The sequence below is a fragment of the Antennarius striatus genome, chromosome 18 (genome assembly GCF_040054535.1).
Source record: "Antennarius striatus isolate MH-2024 chromosome 18, ASM4005453v1, whole genome shotgun sequence".
Taxonomy (NCBI): Eukaryota; Metazoa; Chordata; class Actinopteri; order Lophiiformes; family Antennariidae; genus Antennarius; species Antennarius striatus.
This window is the reverse complement of record NC_090793.1, coordinates 3,820,512-3,841,699: the sequence shown is the minus strand read 5'-3', so window position 1 is coordinate 3,841,699 and position 21,188 is coordinate 3,820,512. Positions and strand designations below refer to the sequence as shown.

The 21,188-nt window shown below is 43.9% G+C and overlaps 2 protein-coding genes across 6 annotated transcripts in view; one reads left to right on the top strand and one right to left on the bottom strand.

Moving 5' to 3' along the window:
- Positions 1-663: 663 nt before the first annotated feature.
- Positions 664-21,188, bottom strand: part of LOC137612326 (SPRY domain-containing SOCS box protein 4-like) — a 44,984-nt gene continuing 24,459 nt past the window's right edge. For 4 of the 5 annotated variants that reach the window (XM_068340806.1, XM_068340804.1, XM_068340805.1 and 1 more), the window contains 2 exons: positions 19,502-20,462; positions 664-2,842 (listed from right to left, as the gene is read on the bottom strand). In XM_068340806.1, the coding sequence (XP_068196907.1) occupies positions 2,715-2,842; positions 19,502-20,234 (861 nt within the window). In that variant the 5' untranslated portion in view covers positions 20,235-20,462 and the 3' untranslated portion in view covers positions 664-2,714. The remainder of the gene's footprint in view (positions 2,843-19,501; positions 20,463-21,188) is intronic. The other variant, XM_068340803.1, reaches the window with a different exon arrangement.
- On the top strand, positions 6,803-10,113 carry LOC137612595 (GTPase IMAP family member 4-like). The gene has a single exon (XM_068341204.1). The coding sequence runs from the start codon at positions 8,676-8,678 to the stop codon at positions 9,624-9,626; it is 951 nt and encodes a 316-aa protein (XP_068197305.1). The 5' UTR covers positions 6,803-8,675; the 3' UTR covers positions 9,627-10,113.

The window sequence follows — 21,188 nt, the reverse complement described above, 5'->3', positions numbered from 1 at the left end:
CTAAATATAAACTTTTGAATGAAGACTTTTCTTTATCTTTTCAGCATCCTTCTTTAACATAACACTCGCTTAATTTAAAAACTGCTTCATCTCAGGACTGAGTGACGCTTCGAGTAAATGTTTACAATTCTTGTCTTTTGTTTCCGTGGCAATGTTTTTAACTCAAGTGTGTGTGTTTCATTCTGGAGCACATTTTGAAAACAGTAGGCTCTTAATTTAATACACGCTTGTATAGCAGGGTGATGTTAAATGAATCTATTTCTAATTGGTAATTATCAGAACTCAGTTTCCATGGCAACACTTTGGTATTAGCTTTAGTCTAAAAGGAGGATTCATTTCCATTTCCAGGGCATACATGGGAGGTCCTCTGTGGAGTTTTATAGTACATTGGAGTCAGTATGAAGTTTTTGATTGGATAGCTCTTATTTTATGCATTTCCATGGCAACATTTTGGTTTGGATCATGTTTTAGATTCTGAATGTTAGGAGGGTCAAACTATCTTGGTTTCATTCAGGTGCAAGTAACAAAATGGGAAAACTAAACATTCATCACGAAGGTTTCTTTCTTTTCAGATTTGTAACTTAACATCTCTGAGAATCAACAGAAGCGTGATAGAAAAGAAACAAAGGAATTTATCGGAGACATTTTTCAAATTCACTTGGCTTTTATTCACATTTCATATCTGTTGACACCTCGACTACATCGTCTGTCCGTACATTCAACCACTTCGCTTATGGTTCTTTTCTCCCCATCTCATCTGATGAACACAGGAGGTAAGAACACCATTATGGCAAATAAAATAAAGTAATAATAATCATAATAATAATAAAGTAATAATAATCCAATAATAATGATAATAATAATAATGAAAGCAGCATCTCATCCTTCATCGCCAGCATCTCTGTAATAACCTGAATATAACAATCAATGATCAGTAAAACACAAACCTCATGATAAATCATCCTCGTCGTCATCATCATCATCATCACCATCATCATCATCACCATCAGAATCAAACTCCACACACAATAATCATAAAATTATGTAAAATAGAAACTCAGAAGTAAAAAAAAAGTGACTCAAGCTTTTTTAGGAAAGAAAACATGAATGGTCTACAGTGTGTGTGTGTGTGTGTGTGTGTGTGTGTGTGTGTGTGTGTGTGTGTGTGTGTGTGTGTGTGTGTGTGTGTTAGGTTCTGCAGTAGCAGTGATGTTTTTCCTTTAGCTCCAGTCCCTGTCGTCCTGTTTGTTGGTCATTAGTTGTGCAGCACGCAGACACACACACACACACACATACACACAGACACACACACACACATTCTGGTACCAGTAGCTACAGCAGCACGCTACAACAGCAGGTCAGACTCTTCATGTTAGCACCGGCTACGACGGGATGCGACCTACAGACACGCCCACTCCCTCCTCCTCATGTGAGACACTTTGGCTGTTAATGACATCATCACACCTGATTGGGTTTCCAGAGTTCGTCCTGTTGGATCGAGCCCCCTTCAGACATGCAGCTTGTGTTAAAGTGACATTTCCATAACGCGGACCAAGCCTTTGTTACATACAATCCATATGAAGGCTGCAGCAGCACAAAGCTAACAGATTAACGACGTGAATTCTTATGTTCCAATTATTATTATTATAATTAGAGTCCTGGGAACACAACTTTTTGAAAAGGTTAAAACTTTCGTTCATTTAATTCTGTCAATCAGGTGAACAGCAAAAAGGAATAAGAATTCCAGTGGGTGCATCTAAAATAAAATGAGGTGGCTCATCCACCACAGCTGCATTTCACTAAAGAGAGATACTCCATCCTCTGCTAATTGCAGCTTGAAAAACCCCAATAAAAAGGAAATTTGCACATAAAGTTTTATGTTTCAATATTCCCGATTGCTAAGTGTGGAAAAGTTTGTGAAAAAACATTCATTTCTGTGCGACTGCAGCCGTTTCAGACATTTCCATTCCGTTCTGACTGACAGATGACGTGAAACCAACGCTCCATGTCTGATGGGGGCTCAGCTCTCATCACGCGTCACCATGAAGACAGGAAACGAGCTCTGCGTGCCGCCATCCCTTCCTGAACTTTGCGTACACTCCCTGCAGCCATGTTATCTATTCTGAGCATTTCTTGAGCTTTAGGTCTCCCCCCCACCCAACCCACGCCATTCCCATCGGATAAAAACATTAGTGCTAAAATCCTTTTGGACATCTGGGCTCTGCGGGCTCCCGCCAGCACCAGCACTGACCATAAATACACACTGCGGTCTCCAACATCATGATATCGTCACCGACTGCGTCTGAAAAGGCCTCGGGGATTGGGTTAGTGTGCTCTTCTCATCACTAGGTGGCAGTGTCGCCCCTTTGCCACACCTGCGCCGTCAGAGGACAGGGGGTTCCTCTCCGGATGTGGACGCCGATACTGTCATCTATAATTTAATTCAAGTCAAACACAAATGAAAAAGCAGCTGGAGATCCAGGAGAAGCTGGTGCCGTCCCGTCCCTCTCACGCCTGGATTCCCTCCATCAGTTCCTCCACCTTCTTCCTCTCCATCCTGTCCCGGGAGCTGCGACGCCCTCGATGTGGACGCTCCATCCTTCATCCCCCCCATCTTTGCATACGTAGATAAATATCTCCGTCCATCCGTCAGACGTTCTGGTGGTCTGCTTTGGGTCCGTTCGTTCAGTTCAGTGAGGCTCTGCTGGTTGTCGTCACTGGTACTGGAGGTAATTCTTCAGGGATTGGGGCAGAGGGAGGCTCTCGATCTCTTGGAGACGCCCCCGGCCCAACGCCACCCGGGCTGCACGCCGACACAGGTCCATCAGGGGAAGAGGCTCGGCTGAGAGGAAACACAAAGAGAGAAAAGTTTCAACACCTTCACCTCCAACACTATGAACAGATTTAAGTTTTATCAGAACACCTCGGGAAGAAACGGCTGCTACTCCTGCGGGGGAAAAAAGTTAGGGAGGGATCCAGGTTGCAGCTGGATGTTGTCATGGTGACGGAATATTCCTGCAGGTGTGCAACTATCCTGTGGGGAGAAGAGACCGTTTGGAGGAAACACTCAGCCTTGGCTTTGCTTTTTATATCACTGCTCTTTCTTCTTATGTTAAAAAATAAATAAATAAAACTACAGTCTTTTAACAGTTTGAGGAACTGGTGTAAAATAGTGTGAGCTCCGTTCAGCTGACTCCATTGGTTACAGTCAATAACGACTGGACTGTAAGGGTGTGAATGCTTTTATTATGGAGGGTCGTGAGTTAAACCAGCAGGAAGTCAGGCTGCTGCTTCATAAAAAGACAATGCCCTGCCATCACCTGCTGTAACGCTGAATGTCCTCCGCTAACAGCTGCACCGCTGCGTGTGTGTGTGTGTGTGTGTGTGTGTGTGTGTGTATGTGTGTGTGTGTCACAGTGACAGGTGCCCGCTGCTGGTTTCCACTTCCATCTGTGTGACTCCGTCATCAGAGCTCATCATCGGTCCAGGAGTCAAACGCCGTTGGACGGCGGCCGAGGGGCATCAGCGTCACCGTCAGCCGTAGACGAGTGATTCATGAATGAACCTCTGTTCCTGTTAGTACCTTCAGTTTGATGTGGTTGTGTGTGTGTGTGTGTGTGTGTGTGTGTGTGTGTGTGTGTGTGTGTGTGTGTGTGTGTGTGTGTGTGTGTGCGTGTGCGTGTGCGTGTTGGTTTGTTTGTCTGATCAGAATCTCTGGATTATTGTTCATTCTTATTCTGATTGTTGTTGTTGTTGTTGTTGTTGTTTTTGTCGGACATAGACGTGTAAAGGCTTGTGAACGCGAGAGCAGCTGCTCATTACCAGCTCTATATATAACACACTGATGCTAATCCGTCACTGCCAACCTGCTGATGATCAGTGAGACAGGAAGTGTTTACTGACGCCCGCTTCCGATTGGCTGGAACCTTCCCTCTTGTTAATGAGAACATAGTTGGATGTAAAATCTGCTCCAGCTGTTCGTTTGTTTCCTCTCTCTCTCTTCAATAAAAATTCCTCCACTGACAGAAATGAACACAAAGTTTCATGAAACAAAACCAACTGTTTTGGACTCGTGGTGCAGAAACCCACGTCTGAGACCAGATCCACTCACAGAATGAGCCTAAGTTCAACTTGTAACCACGGAAACGGAAAAACAAACAATAAAGGCCCTTTCCACGAAGCAAACATATTGACGCCTTCATGCTGATCCTACTAGTGACTTTACATTTATAAACCATTTATAAACCATCTATAACATCTATAGGACACCTGATGACTTAGATACATCTATCGGACTCTAATCATGTACCATACAGCTGATTATCTGGGGTTAATAACTTCGACTACAATGAAAGGTGCATCAACAGGAAGTCAATTCCCTGTCATGTCTTCTCCACCAATGAGACGAGCTCCTGAGGACAGAGGCTGGATGACCTGACGAAGCAGCAGGTCATCCAGCCTCTGCTTCATTACACATTCAGAGCGTCAGGAGGAAAGAAGCTGCGGCGGCGGTTAGAAAGATTATCAGAAGGATAACTGTGATGTGACCTCAGATCAACTCCGTCACTGAGGAGACGGCAGCGTGATGTTAGCACATCACACACACACATACACACACACGTGTAGCGTGACGTTAACACATCGCGCTACACGTGTGTTGTAGAACCAGTGAACGCAGATCTTTTCACCCATTTTTCAACAAATTTTTGTATTTTTTGCATTAGTTAGCTTAGCTGCTCTTAGTAATACTCTGTTCTTATGATTATTCACCTGCTCAGTTATGTGACGGTTGTGTTTTAAGCAAGGTCTCTACATAACATCAGCTTTCTCTCATTCATGGGTCAGTTGTGTTTATTAGAAAGTCTTCCTCCCTCCTCTGTAACGATAAACTTCTCCTCCTACTGCGGAGTGTCATCAGCAAAGAAAGACGTGGTCTCTCTTCATCCCTGCATCAGTCTTCTCTGTAATCTCTGTACAGTCTAGACGAGATCTCTGTCGGGTGGAAGCTCTTCTATGTTTCAAATGTCAACAGACGGCAAGAAACAGACGGGTGTTTCTCTTTATGACAAAGCAGTTTCATCACTATCCACTTGATTTTCGTAAACGCTTCTAAGCCCAAAGAGGTTGAAGAACTTTAGAGGAACATATAATCCTTTAATCTTTTAATTATAGTCGATAAATATGAAATGGATAAAACTGTAATTACAAGGTTTCGCACACAACAGCAGCAGCGAATTTAACAAACACACAACCCAGAAGCAGAAGTAGGATGTGACCTCTGGCGAATTTCCTGTTAAAGAAATAAACCTCGACAAACATTTACACAGAGGAAAATCCGATCAGACGTGATGACGGGTAGAAAAACAGACTGAAAGACACGAGCAAGGTGACAAATATAGGAAATCGAACCCACAAACACAACATGACGTACAGTTTACACAGCATCTTCTGATGCCCTGATGCTAATTATCAGCTATGCATCTCCTGAATGGAACAATGTTGTGTTCGTGAATCCATAAGAGACAACGAACAGATATTGGAAGCAGAGTGTTGTGCAGAAACACAGAGGGACTCTGTTGCACTAAAAAAAGGATGCAGCAGAGAGTGGGAGGACTAATGGTTACAAACATCAGGCTAAAACCGTCCCACACAAGATTTAGGAGACCAGAGTGTGAAAAAATCTTGAATCCTCTCTTGAAGTCCTCCCTGAGCAAAAAGTCCATCTTGAGATATTTGGTACAAACTAACTCCAGTGCTTAAATCTTGTGTCCAGATCTTGTGAGTCATTTCTTACCAGATATATATTAGTGTCACACAGAAAGACGAACGCTGTGGGCAGAGCTGGCTGGTGGAGCCGAGTCGGCGGTAATACAAGCCATGCCAGTGTTTCTTTTTAAAGCCCCGCTCTCGCTTTATCATCCTGTATTACTGTAAATCCACTGTTTGCCGTCTCCTCAGGGGAAAGTAATAACAGAAACAGGAGGAGGAAGAACGTGGAGCAAAGGTAGGAAACTAAAGGGAGTAGGGGATGAAGAGGAGAGGCGAGGAAAGGAGATGAAGGAAAGATGAGAAGAGATTGAGAGAGAGAGAATCTGTCTGACTCTGTTATGTTTGATGGTTACAAACTGCATGGAGCAGATCTCGTTCATTATGATGTCAGCATGAGATGAATGTGTGTGTGTGTGTGTGTGTGTGTGTGTGGCTATCATTTACGAAACACGGCATCCATTAATATTCCTGCAAGACGTGCAGTTTGTCAGACATGGGAGACGATACTACTGATAAACATCCAGTCTTTGGTAACTCATTCACAATCTGACATGCAAGCAGTCAAAATGGAAAATCAGCGGGAAAAAAATGTGAAAAATGAAACCTGAGAAATATCACCGAACATTTTAGCAGCTTTCAGCTTCTTGTTTTGGTTTCTGCAGCCTCTCTGATCTCATGAGCTGTTACTGAACTGATGTTCTGTTCACACACACACACACACACACACACACACACACACACACACACACACACACACACACACACATACACACATACAAACACACACACACACACACACACGCACACACGTGTATAGTATGTAAAGCAAGGGTGAGCTCTCATCACCAACCAATTAGAGGCAGACAGGTAAATACCTGGCTGATCCTTTACCTGGAAATACCTGTGAGGTCAGAGTGTGTGTCGATCATCAGAGCAGACACACACACACACAACACACACACACACACACACACACACACACACACACACACACACACACACACACACACACACACACACACACACACACACACACACACACACACAAAGAAAATGGACTGTAATCATCCTTTAGATTAGAAAGCATCAGATTTACAGGAACACCTGACAAACCTCTGCTTTACACTAGAATGGAGTCCTGCATTATGTGTCATCATCACTAATGGTCCGTCTCCACTTCCACCTTAATTACAGCGTAGAGCGAAACACAACGGGTTCATACCTGCTGGCTGGAAGTCAATCTGAGTCATGTCAGAAACAGGCTGATGGAGAGACGCAAGGAAATTATAGTATTACCTCACATTAACTGCGGGAATACAGCTTTATTTAAAGAGCTGTTACAGCAGTGTACTATTACTGTTAATGGCTGCAAACACACACACAGACAACACACACATGACACACGGCACATGCACAAACACACACTCAGAGTGGGTCCAATCTATGAGGTGCACATGATCAGATTAAAGCTGGAGACAGAAAAGCTCCACCGTCAAACACTAAAGGAGAAAGTGAATCAGCAACACGACTCTACCAGGAAGTCAACACGCCAAGAACAAACTGTCCTGAGTTATGGTTTAAAATTCACACAAAGGTGAACCTTTATGACACTTTATAAGCACGTCGTATTCATTTGATGCATACTTACTCCTTTATTTATATTTATCTCGCTGCTGCTCATCAGAAAACGCTGGTTAAACACTAACAGACTGATTAAAAAAAATTTACGTTGTTGTGTAACAATAAAAGTTTCCTAGAAGATTTCAGAAAACGAATAAAGAGTTTATCTGGTATCATAAAAGTTTTATTCTAAAGGACATTAAGTCCTGAATAAAACGTAGGAGGGGCTTTTGTCATCGTGTTGGTGAGAGGACGTCTCAGGTGTTCAGTCACCACATAGTGAAGCGAGGACAGGTAAAGGACAGGTAAAAGGACAGGTAAAGGACAGGTAAAGGACAGGTAAAAGGACAGGTAAAGGACAGGTAAAGGACAGGTAAAAGGACAGGTAAAGGACAGGTAAAGGACAGGTAAAGGACAGGTAAAGGACAGGTAAAGGACAGGTAAAAGGACAGGTAAAGGACAGGTAAAGGACAGGTAAAAGGACAGGTAAAGGACAGGTAAAGGACAGGTAAAGGACAGGTAAAGGACAGGTAAAGGACAGGTAAAGGACAAAGCGAAGACATGTTGTAAACCCGATCATAGTGGAGGGATATTTCATCTGCAGCCTCTAGGAATTCTCTACCAGACAGACGATGGGAAGCTGCAACCCAGCAGGAAATGGGGGTAAGTTTTAACCTGAAGTCAATCTTTGCTGAGAGTTTTCTCAATAGCGGAATGCCACGTTAAAGCCACTACCGTAATAACACCCAATAACGTAATAGCAGCTGATAATTTAGTGACAGCTGACGACGTAATAAATTTGCTCGTTTTCATAATATAATAGCTCATAATAAAAGCACCGAACTGATAAAGTAATACATTTATTAATAACCCTAACTCATAACCCTAACCCTAATTCTAACCCCAAATCCTAACCCTAACACTTAATCATAACCCTAACCATAAACTTAATCCTAACCCCTACCTCTACCCTTTAACCCTAATATTAACCCCAACCCTAATCCTAACCCCTAATTATTACATTACCAGCCAAAAGTTAATACCTTTGGCTCAGGACTTTTATTATGACCCGTTATATGATGTAAACGGGCAAATTTATTACAAGATTGGCCAGTTATTGCATTATTGGCCCATTACATTTCAAATTTATTACAATTTCGGCTTCTTCATGCCGCTTTATTTGTGAACTCAGAGATACTTTAAGATCTTTCTTGTCCTTCTTGTCCTTCTTGTCCTTGTCCCTAGTGTTGCGGGAGCTCACTATTCTGCTGGTCGGTCCGAGACGGATGGGTAAGAGCTCCAGCGGTAACACCTTGCTGGGCGGGGCTCAAGCGTTTGAGACCAGAGGAGGCGGGGCTAGCACGGCCATCAGCACTATCAGCGCGGGCCTTTGCCTGAGGGTGGTGGACGCACAGGGGTGGGGCTCGTCTGAGGAGTCCGTCCCTGCAGAGGAGGAAGCTGAACTGATGCGAGCCGTGTCTCTCTGTGGACCAGGAGGACCTCACGTGGTTCTGCTGGTGATCCCTCTGCTGGACTTCACCCAACCTGAGTGGAGAGCGCTGGAGAGGAGGATGGAGATCCTGACCTCCACCGTCTGGAGACACACGATGGTCTTGTTCACGTGTGGCGACCGGCTGAGGGGAAGCGTGGAAGAGCACATCCGATCGGGAGGACCCGCCTTACAGCTGATGGTGAAGAAGTGCCACCATCGATACCATGTGTTCAATAACAAGGCGTCCATTAAAGAAAAGCTAGAGAGAAGAATGCAGGAGGTGAAGAGAGACGTGAAGGAACACAAAAGAACTTTATGGAAGAAAAACATCAAGGAGGCAGGAATGAAGAGCAAAGGAGGAACGTCAGATGGGAGTCAGGAAGTGGAGCCTGAGCAGGTGAGAGCGCTGCTGGCTAAAGTAGAGAAGGTGCTCCAGGAGAACGGAGGATGGCACTTCTCCCTTCACATGTACCGAAAGCTGGAGGAGGAATGGAGCTGCAGGGAGAAGCAGCTACGAGCTCGACTGGAGGCGGATGTGGGGAGGAGAGAGTTAAAGATGGAGAATGTGAAGGTAGAGGTCAAAAGGCGGAGTTACGAGGAGGAGGAGGAAGAGGAGGAGGAGGATGGATCCGATGGCCGACGAGAGAAAGACGAGAGCCCTGACTTTAATGCCAGAATAATGGCTCTGTGTTGTCCTGATGGGGGTCAAAGGTTAGCCTCCTGTCCAATCAGAAGGCTTGCCTGAATTAACCCTGTGATGATCCAGCAGCAGTAAATAATCACGGCGAGCCTCGGAGGTCAGAGCTGTGATATTTGTGAGGATGTTAAATCTACTTCCTGTGACGCTACAGCCAGCAGACCAAAGTGTAACATACTGATTCTGTGTTTGTACAGATTTATAATTTCAAAACATTATCAAATTGCATAAATTCTTCTACATTGCTTTTTTTTCGCCTTTCCAATTTGCAAAAAAATGAGGCAATCGCCGTCACGGCGGACGGAGTTTTTATGGACGTGTGGTGTACCACCCATTTCATTACGCCGAAACAAATTACAAATTGGCTTGAGGGAATTGCTGCGCTCTCCTCTGCTGACACAGACAGTTAATCCTCGTCTCTGGCTGGCAGTCATGATGCCACGCAGAGTCCGTTGGAACCAATGAGGTCATCCTCAACCCGGGACGCCAAGGCGGCGACAGGGAAGACCGGAAAGCACTAAACCAGATTGAGAAATATTTCAATCCTTCACTGGAAGAATCGGTTCAGTTCGTTCAAACCGTGAAGTCTTTATAAAACATCTTCGGGCCCTGGGGGGTTGGGGGGGGGGGTTGTCATATCCTTGGGTTTCATTGCAACCAAACCACAGCAGACGCTTCAGCAGTCGGTTCATCAAGGTTAGTGGGTTTATTTCTAATAGCATTGACTGGGAATCGAAGGCTGCATGCCGGCCTCCGGAAAGAAAAGAGTTTTTGTGTTAAAAGGCTTCAAAAAATACTCTTTGTCAGCTTCTGCAAAGGATCCAACAGGAACTGACAAAGACTGAACTGTTAGAGCCGTTTTAAAAGGCGGGCTTCTCTCTGCTGGTGTGCACAAGTATAATAAATGTACATTTTGGTTATAATTATGAATCAAATGTTCTTGTCGCTTTTACAAGGTGTAGTACATGATGGAATCTTTATACCTAGTTAGGTATTACAAAAGCTGCACGGCATCAACTTTATATCCACAAGCATCTCTGCGAGGTTACAACACACACCGAGTGCAAAACGTTTTATGTGTTGCCCAACAGTTAAAGCTTCGCTGATTTGTTTACCAGAGGTCCCCCAAAAGTTTGACCCGTTCTCGCCGAACACACACAGCATCAACAGGAAGCGGTTGATGCTGAACCATGATATCGATTCCAACAGAACACACACACACACACACACACACACACACACACACACACACAGCTCCAGGGCGTGATTAGCGTAGCTTAGCGTAGCTTAGGCAGGCAGCAGCAGAAACATCCAGCTAAGGTTAATTAAAATTGATTAAAAAAAATAGTCCCGAAAAATGCTTTTTAACTAATTTAAATGGAATTGAATCACATGCTGTATTACTTTGCTGATGTAAAACATTTAATGAGTCTCCGGGTGAATGATTTGAGATTCCGATTATACTCCATCCTTTTATGTGAGGCTGTAAAGACATTAGTGTGATACGCCTCATTTGCTCGCTCACCTTCTCTACTTTAGGTTCATAAACAGCTCACGTACTTTCCAACACTAGAACCTTGAGGCTAAATAACCTGAAATACAGACACAAAAACCTGTCTAGGATTCGCTGCAAGGTCGCAATCGGGCGCACAGTGGATGTCCTTACTGCACAACAGTAGAGGCTCGATATCAGGATGCTCACACATACACACACACACACACACACACACTGCATTTTGAACACCATAAAGCTTTTTCAAAAGTCTTTTCTGAAGGTAAGAAGCCATAAAAATTGAAAAGGACAAACAGAACAAATCTCTGAAGACGTTTATTTTGCTCCAAGCAAAATAAATAAAAGAAGGAAAGTTTGATGCCAGGTGATAAAAAAAACAAAAAAAACCCCCAACAACACCTAAAAGAAATGAATATCCAACTTCACGAATTTAAAGTAAAATTCAGGGCGTGAAGTTGTGAAAGTAACTCGTCTTTAGACGTCTGTGTTTGACAAGAAGGTGAAGCTGATCCTCGTTTTAAAGAGTCATCCAACGTCAAAATGTGTTCTGAAATGATTTGTGCTGCCAGAGTCGATTTTTTTTTACAGTGGAAAAAAAAAAGTATGTGTCAAAAAAACAACGTCGTATAGTGCTAAATTGTATTTTTGTACAGAATTGAATGAATTGCAATTGTACAGAACTACAATCAGGGTGTCATCAACAGTCCTGGAGACGGAGGATGATAATGCAATGATGAGGAGACCCTCACAGCTGCTCCAGGAGATGAGCTCAGTGGCAAAAAGAAAGAGAAATACCCCCCTTGATAAGGTATTGAACTGAAGAGGGGCATTAGGACATACGTAGATGGAAAAGAGGAAGAGGAAACAGCTGGGAAAGAGGAAACACACACTTAGTATTTTCCACCATTGGTTGCTATGGAGGTAAACTCATATCCTCGTTATGATAACTGTCACAGAGGACGAGAGGAACCCCGTCCACCTGACTGAAGACACATCGACCTGACAAACAGGAAGCGCTGAGCCGTGTCGTCAAGGATACGGCGCCGCTCCTCTTCGACAGATGGACGTGATTTAGATTAGCTCTCAGACTTTAGTTCCCTCTCTTCCCACAGTGGCAGTAGAAGCAGCGCCAATCATCGACTTAACTGAAAACTGGTTCAGCATTGATTGAGAGCTTCGATCAGCAGGCAGGGGAATGCAGAGAGACGGGGGCACACGAGCGACTCCATGAGGGAACGACAGCACGCCAGATTATAGACCTGATGAGAGGAAGGACTTCCTGAAGAAAGAACCGAGGCCAAGGAGACAGGAGAGATTAATCGAGCTGTCTTCATTACACAGAGACGTGTGTGTGTGTGTGTGTGTGTGTGTTCTTACTCCTCAATAAGAAAAAAACAAAACAAAAAACAAGCCACCACGTTTCCTTCCATGCACTCCAAGCAGGAAAGGGAAATATTTCCTTTCCTCCAGCTAAACGCAGGATTTAAACGTGGAGATAATCAAGTGTGAAATCACTCGATTGTCCTTCCGCAGCGATTCAGTCCGTCTCATTTTTCTCTCCGCGTCTCTGGATGAACAATGTCATTTGTGTTTCATAGAAAAACCATGAGGGCTAATCTTTCCTGGAGGTGAGTCAGGAATGAGACTCCCTCCTTCCACACAGATTATTCCTCTTGACCTCAATCAGTTTATTCTCCTCCATCCCTCATTCCTCCGTTCAGCTGCTGGAGCGTTATCTCAATTGTGTTCACATAAAGCTAAAAGCATATAAAGCAATCAATGCTGCTTCTTTGTAGCTTCTGGTCCTAATTTGAAAATTTGAATTCGATCAATTCAAAGTTTGTGGTAAAGAAAATTTTCACGCAACAGTTGGTGGCTAAGCTGGTGTGTTTGATAGCTGGCGGAAGATCGAAGTAAGCAAACAGCTGATGTGTGTGATGTTTGAATGGAGAAACACACACACACACACACGCACACGTACGCAACACACAAAAGGCTCCAAGTCCATTGAAATGAACTCTGCTGTTGGATTAATGTCATGTTTAGTACACGTTTGTCTCAAAGGGTGCTAATTTGATCATGTGGATGCTAATGCTAACATAAGTGACCTGGTTTGCAAAGAAAAAACAGAAAACTTTATTGACATTCTGTAAACAACAACATTTGGGATCGCTGTTCCTCTTAAAGATACTGCTAAGTGTTTGCAGCTCAAACGGCGGTTTTTCAAACCGTTTATCAAAATGTCGTTCGTTACTCGTTCTTGGGGAAGATGGATGTTGAGCACCTGTGTTCGCTCTCAGTAGAGAAGGCAGGTGTGCACGGCTCGGGCCTCCGGGTGCTAGTTTGGACCGGAACGGATCAATGAAAGACAATCACTGCGCTGGGATCAATAACTGAGAACAGCTCCAACAATAGAAGCAGAGGAAACGGCGGCGTCCAGCCTCCATGAGTCACACCGGGACTCATAACTCAATTTGGGAAGCTGGTTTAGTTAATCTAAGACTGAATCCAGGATTATTAAAGGAAACCAATTTGAATGAATCTGGATTTAAACTTCACGGTTGCTCCTACGGTTCATTTGATCCATGACTTTTCTCCGTCGCTGGGCAACATTCGGTCAATAGAGTTCGGCCCGGGGCTTCGATGGTCGCCTGGAGCTGCTTTATCCACCTCTTTGCAGCTGATTTAAAAGAATAAGGTTGGAGTAAGAAGTTTGAAAGTTATTTTTAACTCAGCTCACAAAATATTGAGTTTTAAGCTGAAGTTCTTAAATAAAATAAATTCCAAGTAAGCCTGTAGCTGCTGCGTGGAGGGTAACTCTATTAGCTGCGATGCGAGCGGCCAGGATATTATGTTTGTATCTTTAACAGAATGCAGATCCTTATTCTACTCTTCCCTCCACTGCATTCCTTCAGCGCCTGTTTCTTCCTCTACCTCCAGCGACCCTTCATCCCTCCATCACTCATCGGGTCATGTAATCTCATCTTCCTCTTTCACCTCTTTCACTCTTCCTCCTTTTTCACTCCAACATTCTGTCAGAAGGCGTTTGAAATCACTGTAATCCCTTGTTCGCATTTCTGTTTTATTGTTTGTTTATCTAGTTTTGTTTGCCACCTGTTTCCCATCTCATATTCTTTTCTTCCTCGGTCTTGTTGTATTTTTCATGCTTTTTTTTCCCTCTGCCTATTTTCCTTCTCCTCTATTCATCTCAGCTGTTAAATATTTCATGATGACACGACACCGCTGTTCCCTGCTGGATCCGAGGGTGTTTAGATCTCAAAGCAGAGGCTGATGAAGGAGGCATTCACACATCTGAGCCGGAGCCTTCATATATTGTTGTTTCATACATGAATAACACTGAATTGTGGACAATAGTCTTGTAATCTGTCAGGAACAGCAAGGTGACGCCAGAAATCTGACAACACAAAAGCATCCGATCAGCAGGGATTTCACGTTCTGCAAATTGTTCCGCATTGACCAAGATTTAAATTCTATAAATCTGGAAACACGAGATTCATGATCTTCTCTAAAAACTATTTACTATTTTTTCAACGGCCTACTTATTTCTAGCCTGGAAGCACCTTATTTTAAGATTTAAATTGGCATCAAGCCATTTTCTCCTCATTTTCACTTAGCAGTTTAGCCATTTTTGTAGTATATTTTGACGCTGGAGTAAATTAACCATGAAACGATTTTACATAATTAGCACCTGTCATGAGCTTCTTCTTTTTTTTAGTGCAATTCATACAACCTTTTTTTTTTTTTTTTTTAAAGATAAGATTTGGCAAATAAGCTTTGATCCAAACTGAAATCAGCTGAAAAAAAAAATCACCTACTTCAGGATGAACTGCATGTTTGTTCTAATCAGAAGGCTGTTCTAGATGTGAACGGGTAAAAAAAAGTTTAAAAAAACAGAAAAAAAAAGGAGGAACTGTACAGAACACCTGCAGCTAGCAGCTAAAGTAAGCCAACACGCTAACCCACTGACCTACATATCACACCCACAGGCACCAGTATGAAACTCAAAGAGGGACGGATTTCTAACCACTGAGTCCTGACTTGAAAGATGAGTCACTGTTTCCAACAGGAAGATTTATAATTCACAACTAGAGCAAAGTGAGGGAAGCTCTAGTCCACTCCGCCTGACGGGGATCAGGTAAACCCGACTGGCAGGTTCACGTCTTCATGTGTGTGTGGTGTTGGACTCACCGACAGTGTTGTGCAGACTTGTGGATGTGTTGCAACGCAGCCCTTATAAAAGATAACAACTCCGCTGCTGCCTGGAAGTTGATCCGCTGGGTGTCAGCGACGCGTTGCCACCTTCATCCCACACAACAGCATCACTCCTGCAGCTCCTCCAGTCCTTATTGTTCACACCTCCCTCTCACCGTCTTATTATTCCGTCTCCGTTTTTCTCCTGATACAACTTCAGGATGTTCCTGTAATGCAGGTTTTACTCACTTCTTTCTGATATAAATCTACTTTCTCCCATTCTCTCCAAATCTCTCGTTCTCACTTGTATTTCTGCTGTTCTATAAACTGTTTCTTCCTCCCTTGGCTTCCCTAACAGTCTCTGACAGAACAATGATGTCCTGTCAGCAGGTGAATCATATTACAGCGGCTGTGTGAACAGAGGTTGATGCCGAAAGAGGCTCTGAAATCCTTCAGCAGAAGGTGGAGAGGAAGTCCACGTTTGATTCTTTCAGTACATAGGTGACTAAGAGAAATTTGTCAAGTGGAGCACAGCTGCACTGACACCATTGTAATCTAAGGTTTGTTCCAGATCCCTTTGTCTCGGATATTATAAATGTCTGAGAATTGGGGGGGTATCCTCTATGATGGTTAGTCTGAGGATGACTGTTTGCAGTGCTGGATTGGACTCAGACTGAAAAAATGAGTCAACAAACAGGAAATGAAGGAGACAGACCGACAGCCTCACCATCCATATCATTTTTAACCAGAAACCACGGGGCGTGAGGTCACAGTGGTCATCAGAACGTTCCTCTCTGGACCGGCCTAGGAGACAGATGGGATTCACTGGATGTTGTAAGGCCGTCCTGTTTGCAACCTAGAGTGGAAGTCAGGGTAGCTCAGGATTCACATTATGGGGTAATGATTCCCCTTTTTGGGAGAAGGGACCAGAGTTTTTCACAGTTCTCAGCCTCTCCGGTGAGATCTATGCTTCAGTACTGGAGAGGAGAGTCCAGGGAGAACATCAACAGGGAGAACATCCCTAAACTGCCTTGGGAACGCCTTGATATCCCCCATAAGTGTTAGAGGAGGTAGTTCCTGGAGAACTGGACTGAGACCGCTGTCCCAAGCAACCCAGAACCCAAGCAAGCAGAATCAAATGAATGAATAGAGTTTGGCTGGATGTGTTCTTCAGGATCAGGAAGAAACATAGAAAGACAGGAAGTGGCACACATACGGCAACTTCCACTGGAGAGAATCAAAATGTCACACATGATACGACCACAGAGACAGGATGCGAGAGTACACACAGCTGTGTGGGACGTGGACACACACACATCAGGCAAAAAGCAGAGAGTGCTTCAACAGAGTCGAATAAATTATTTCCGCATTTATGTAAAGCAAACGACCAGTGAGATACACGCTAGCTGGCGAAGGATCTGCTCCAGATGGAAGAGGAGGGAATTCTTTGAGAACGCTGGCAGGATGAGAAATTTACATTTACAGGATAATGGCGCTAGAAGCTCACTCAGCAATTCTTTGTAGGAGTGTTTAATACACCTTCTTAGCAGTCGCTGATTGCTCTGTAAGCTACCGTGAGGCTGCAGTTGGTTGTGTGCTGCGTTACTGCAGGAATGGGAGCGATGATATGACGGTGGAGCGAAGTGATGATGAAGTAGTGCTGGTGCAGAGGGGCCTGAGCCGGAGTGATGAGAAAAACAGTTTGCGGCGAGGAGATGTAGCATCAATAAATCTCTTTTTAATACCCCACAGTTGCGTTGTTTCCCATCGCAACAATAATTCAGGAACCTTTCAATCGCCTCTTCTCACGGGACGACCGTTAGACGAAGCCATTACTGAACAAGAGGATTTACACAAACACTTGTGAACACACTGAATATGTTCAGACATTTAGACCTATTAGGTTTAAACTTACACACAACGTGAACCAATTACCAGAAAGCAGCAAGACGCAACTATGTACTGTAGAATGTCTGTTGTTGAGCTGATGATACTCCAGCAGTGTCATTCAGACACACTCCCACACTTATGGGCAGACAGCAATTACGGCTGGATTCCCAGTAACCCTCAGTGCAGACTAGCTGACTCAGTTCGAAACCGATATTGAACGAAGCCGTAACACAGACATGTTATCATAGCTGCTTCGTCTCCTCTGCGAGGAGGAGGAGGAGGAGGAGGACTCCCCGGAGCTGTTGACCTCACAGATATGACTCCCAGCTCTAGTTGCCCCAGCAAAACCTGTGATATGGATCCGCGGACGTGTTTGGATGTGAAAGCTAACAGCAGTGTTTTAATGACGGGTCTGAGTAGAAGACGTTCTTAGTTACTAATTCTTTGCCTTATTGTTGAGGCATCATGAGTCATAGCGGAATGACAAGGACACCATATTTTGAAGGATCCTCTAAATTACCTGAGGCCTTGAAGGACACTTTTTCATGGACAAAAGTCCCAAGATTCAGTGGAAAACAGCAGCATAATAGACAGCCCTCAGCAGAAAGTCTAGCTATTGATCGCTATGGATTCCACAGATACACTAGTTCTAACAACTATTAGCATTATGACTACCATCACAGCTTTTACTACGAACTGTTTGCATTGACTTAAACTAAATCTACCAATCACCTCCAGCAGTTAGTATTGCTAGCAGGTAACAGGTCTGACTGTTCTAGAAAATTGAAACGGTCTGTTGACATTGACAGAACAGCCATCAATACCACAGTAACGTCAAACATGTCGCTGAGCTGTTAGCTAATGAGCTAATGAGTTTCCTCTCTTGGGGGGTGTAATTTATTTCTTAGCGGCATAGTAACTCTTTATTGCAAACAATGCACAACCTCAAGAACAATTGTTTATATATACTGTATATACCTGCATCTCAGCAGGTAAAACAACAGGGAGGAGCTTCCTATGTCAGCCTAGCGTAAGCGGTTAGCTTAGCAGTTAGCTTAGCTCACCAGAGTACAGCTACTACATCACCAACTTACAACAAGCAAATGTAGTCACAACTTGCCGGCTGTAGTTATGCTAGCAGACAACAATCTCTTGTTGCTATGGCGATCCCCAGGGCAGGGTGCTTGAGAAAAACTTGAGAAATTTAAGGAAGTTGAGCAAATAGGAATCAGACATAACACACTGAGAGATGGGTTTCCTTTGAGTTTTATCAGTTAACAGATAAAAACACACGTTGTTGTGACATTAGCTAACACACCATAACACACACACACACACACACACACACCATAACACACTTTCACTTCCTGGAAGGTGTGTGTAAGTGTGTTTTGGTCTCCATGATGTGTGTTTATGAGCTCTTCTATCAAGCTGTCCAAAGAGTTGGGTCTGTTTAGGCTGCGATCTCTTGTAACACAAGCACGCGCACTCACACACACACACATGCACACACACACACACACACACACACATAAACACAGACTCACACACAGTAGGCGTCAAGTAGAAGAAGAACATAGTCAAACACTCACACAAACACCCACATCCAGACTGGGAAACGCAAAGACACAACAACAAATTTAACATATCTGTTGCTCATCCAATCAGGATGTATTTAGTGCAGGACAAACATTTTTGACCATGAAAGAAAAGAAAAAAAAAACAAACTACTGAAACATCAGTGATGTGGTGTTGATGCCAAAGGCTTCATTTGGGCAACTGAATCTGAAATAGACGTCTCTTTGTGCATTCTCAGGTTCATCTGGAGAAGGAAGCTCACATGGAACAAAAACAGCCTCAAGGTAACAACGATCTCATCGGCAACATGTCTACAAGAGATTTTCATCAATACTTAAATGTTGGATATAGTAACTAATTAATAGCAGATGTTTATGTTGTTGTGATTCAGCTTGAAATGAAGCAACAAGCAGGGAGGAGTTTTCTAAAGAGAAACGAAAATACATCTTTAGTGATGACACTAGATGAGCAGTTAAACTACCCTCTGAGCTTCAGGGAACTTGTTCCTGCACTTTGATGTTGCAGAATATGTGGATTTTCTGTCTTGCAACTGTTGCACCTTTTACAAGTTGTGACTTTACAGAGTTACCTAACAGTCACATCGCAGCCCGAGACGAGTTGCTACAGCTCCTAATCAGGTCACCACTTCCTGTTTCCCATTTCTCGCTTCTCAAGTGATCATTCAAAAGAAATGATTGTGAATTTAACATGTTGTTGGTGTGATACTTACGATCCAAGCCGTTGATGTATTTTATCGATATCTCACAATGGCCCCAAACGGCGCTGACGATGGGATACAGCTTTTTGCCCTTTAGTCCCCTAAATGCCACTCCTAGATACTGCGAGTCCACCATGAAGCTCAGTGTCCCTTCGTCCATGTCCAGAATCACTATCAGAGAGTCCGGCAGGTTGAACGACTCATCCGGCTCCAGGAAGCAGGGGTAGGAGGGCAGCGAGCTCTGGGCTCTGTTCTTACTGTCGTGGTAGAGTCTGTTGCGTCCCAGATCCCAACCCCAGGATTCAGAGTCCGACCCCACCAACGCCGTGTATCCCACAGAATGCAAAGGAGCTTCCGAGGTTGCCACGCCAACCACGGCGTGGGTGCCACGCTGCCGGGAAGGCCAGTGGATTTTCCACACGTGGAGACCCCGCGTATATCCGACTCGCCCCCGGATGCAGTCCGTACTCTGAGCGACCGGGTGGCGGTGAAACGTCAGTTTATCTTCCTCTTTGATGAAGATGTTGAGAGAGCGATCGTCGGGGTTCCACGCATGACGAAGCTGGATGTCCAGTCCAGCGCTCGGCATGTCCAACAGCAGATCAAGTCTGGGGGGTTTTGAGAAATCTTGATCCCTTAATTCTGGGTGCTGCCTGCGGTGAGTTAAGGGCCGGTAGGACGGAGAGCCGCCGCTTTCCCCGCGACTGTCCACCGATTTGATGCCACTTGATATCTTCTGTCCCATGGCTGTGATGGAAGGGTTGACAGGATGAGGGGGGGAGCGTGGGGGGGGGGGGTTGTGCAGGTGATGCTGCGCCGACTGGAGCTTAAGGTTACCTCATCAATGCGGTGGAGATGGGGTGAGAGTTTCCAAGAGGACAGAGATGAAGATGAAGGAGCTGATGAAGGAAAGAATGTGGGCAATCTGGTTTCATGCCACCAACGACCTTAGAGAGATGGAGCAGCAGCCATTCTGTGGACAAAGAGAGAAAGAAATGTTGGATTATTAGCATCAACCTCTTTTTAATTATTAAACACTAACAACAGACTACTGTCTGACGAAGGCAGTAGACAGAAGACGACAGAAACGTGCCCTTACCCAAAGAAAAAAGTAGAACGTAGGAAGAGAATTATGCTGATGGAAAGTGCTGGTAAAACGCATTTTACTCACAGGTTTTGTTTTACTTGGAAAAGTCAATGAACAGGAAGAGGAAGTATAAACACATACTGGCAAAGACACACACATTTCCTCTGACTCATCCTCAAATCATTTGCTAATGCCAATTCAAATGGCACTCGGTAAAGCGCAGACCTCTGCCAAGGCCCAGTGGTCCCATTTCAGCTTTATCCACAATCACAACCAAATGAAAACATTTGAAATCTGCTCCTTCCTGGTTTTTATTTAGATCCACTCCCAAATTGCTCCCAAAGAATTATACAAATGCTTCAATATTAGAATTAAAGAATGTGAAGTCTACACAAGAATGTGTCGGGTTCAAGACCTATCCCAGAAAGTTTAAGGAAATTATTCCAGACTGTTTAAATTACAATACTTCACAAACATACAAATAAACATCACCAATCTCATTAGGTAATAAATACAAATAAATATATTTTGTTATTGTGCAGATAGTCCACCAAAGATTAGCTTTTATTTATTTCCACTTATGATTCTGTCTATATCGAGCTATAAAGTTCA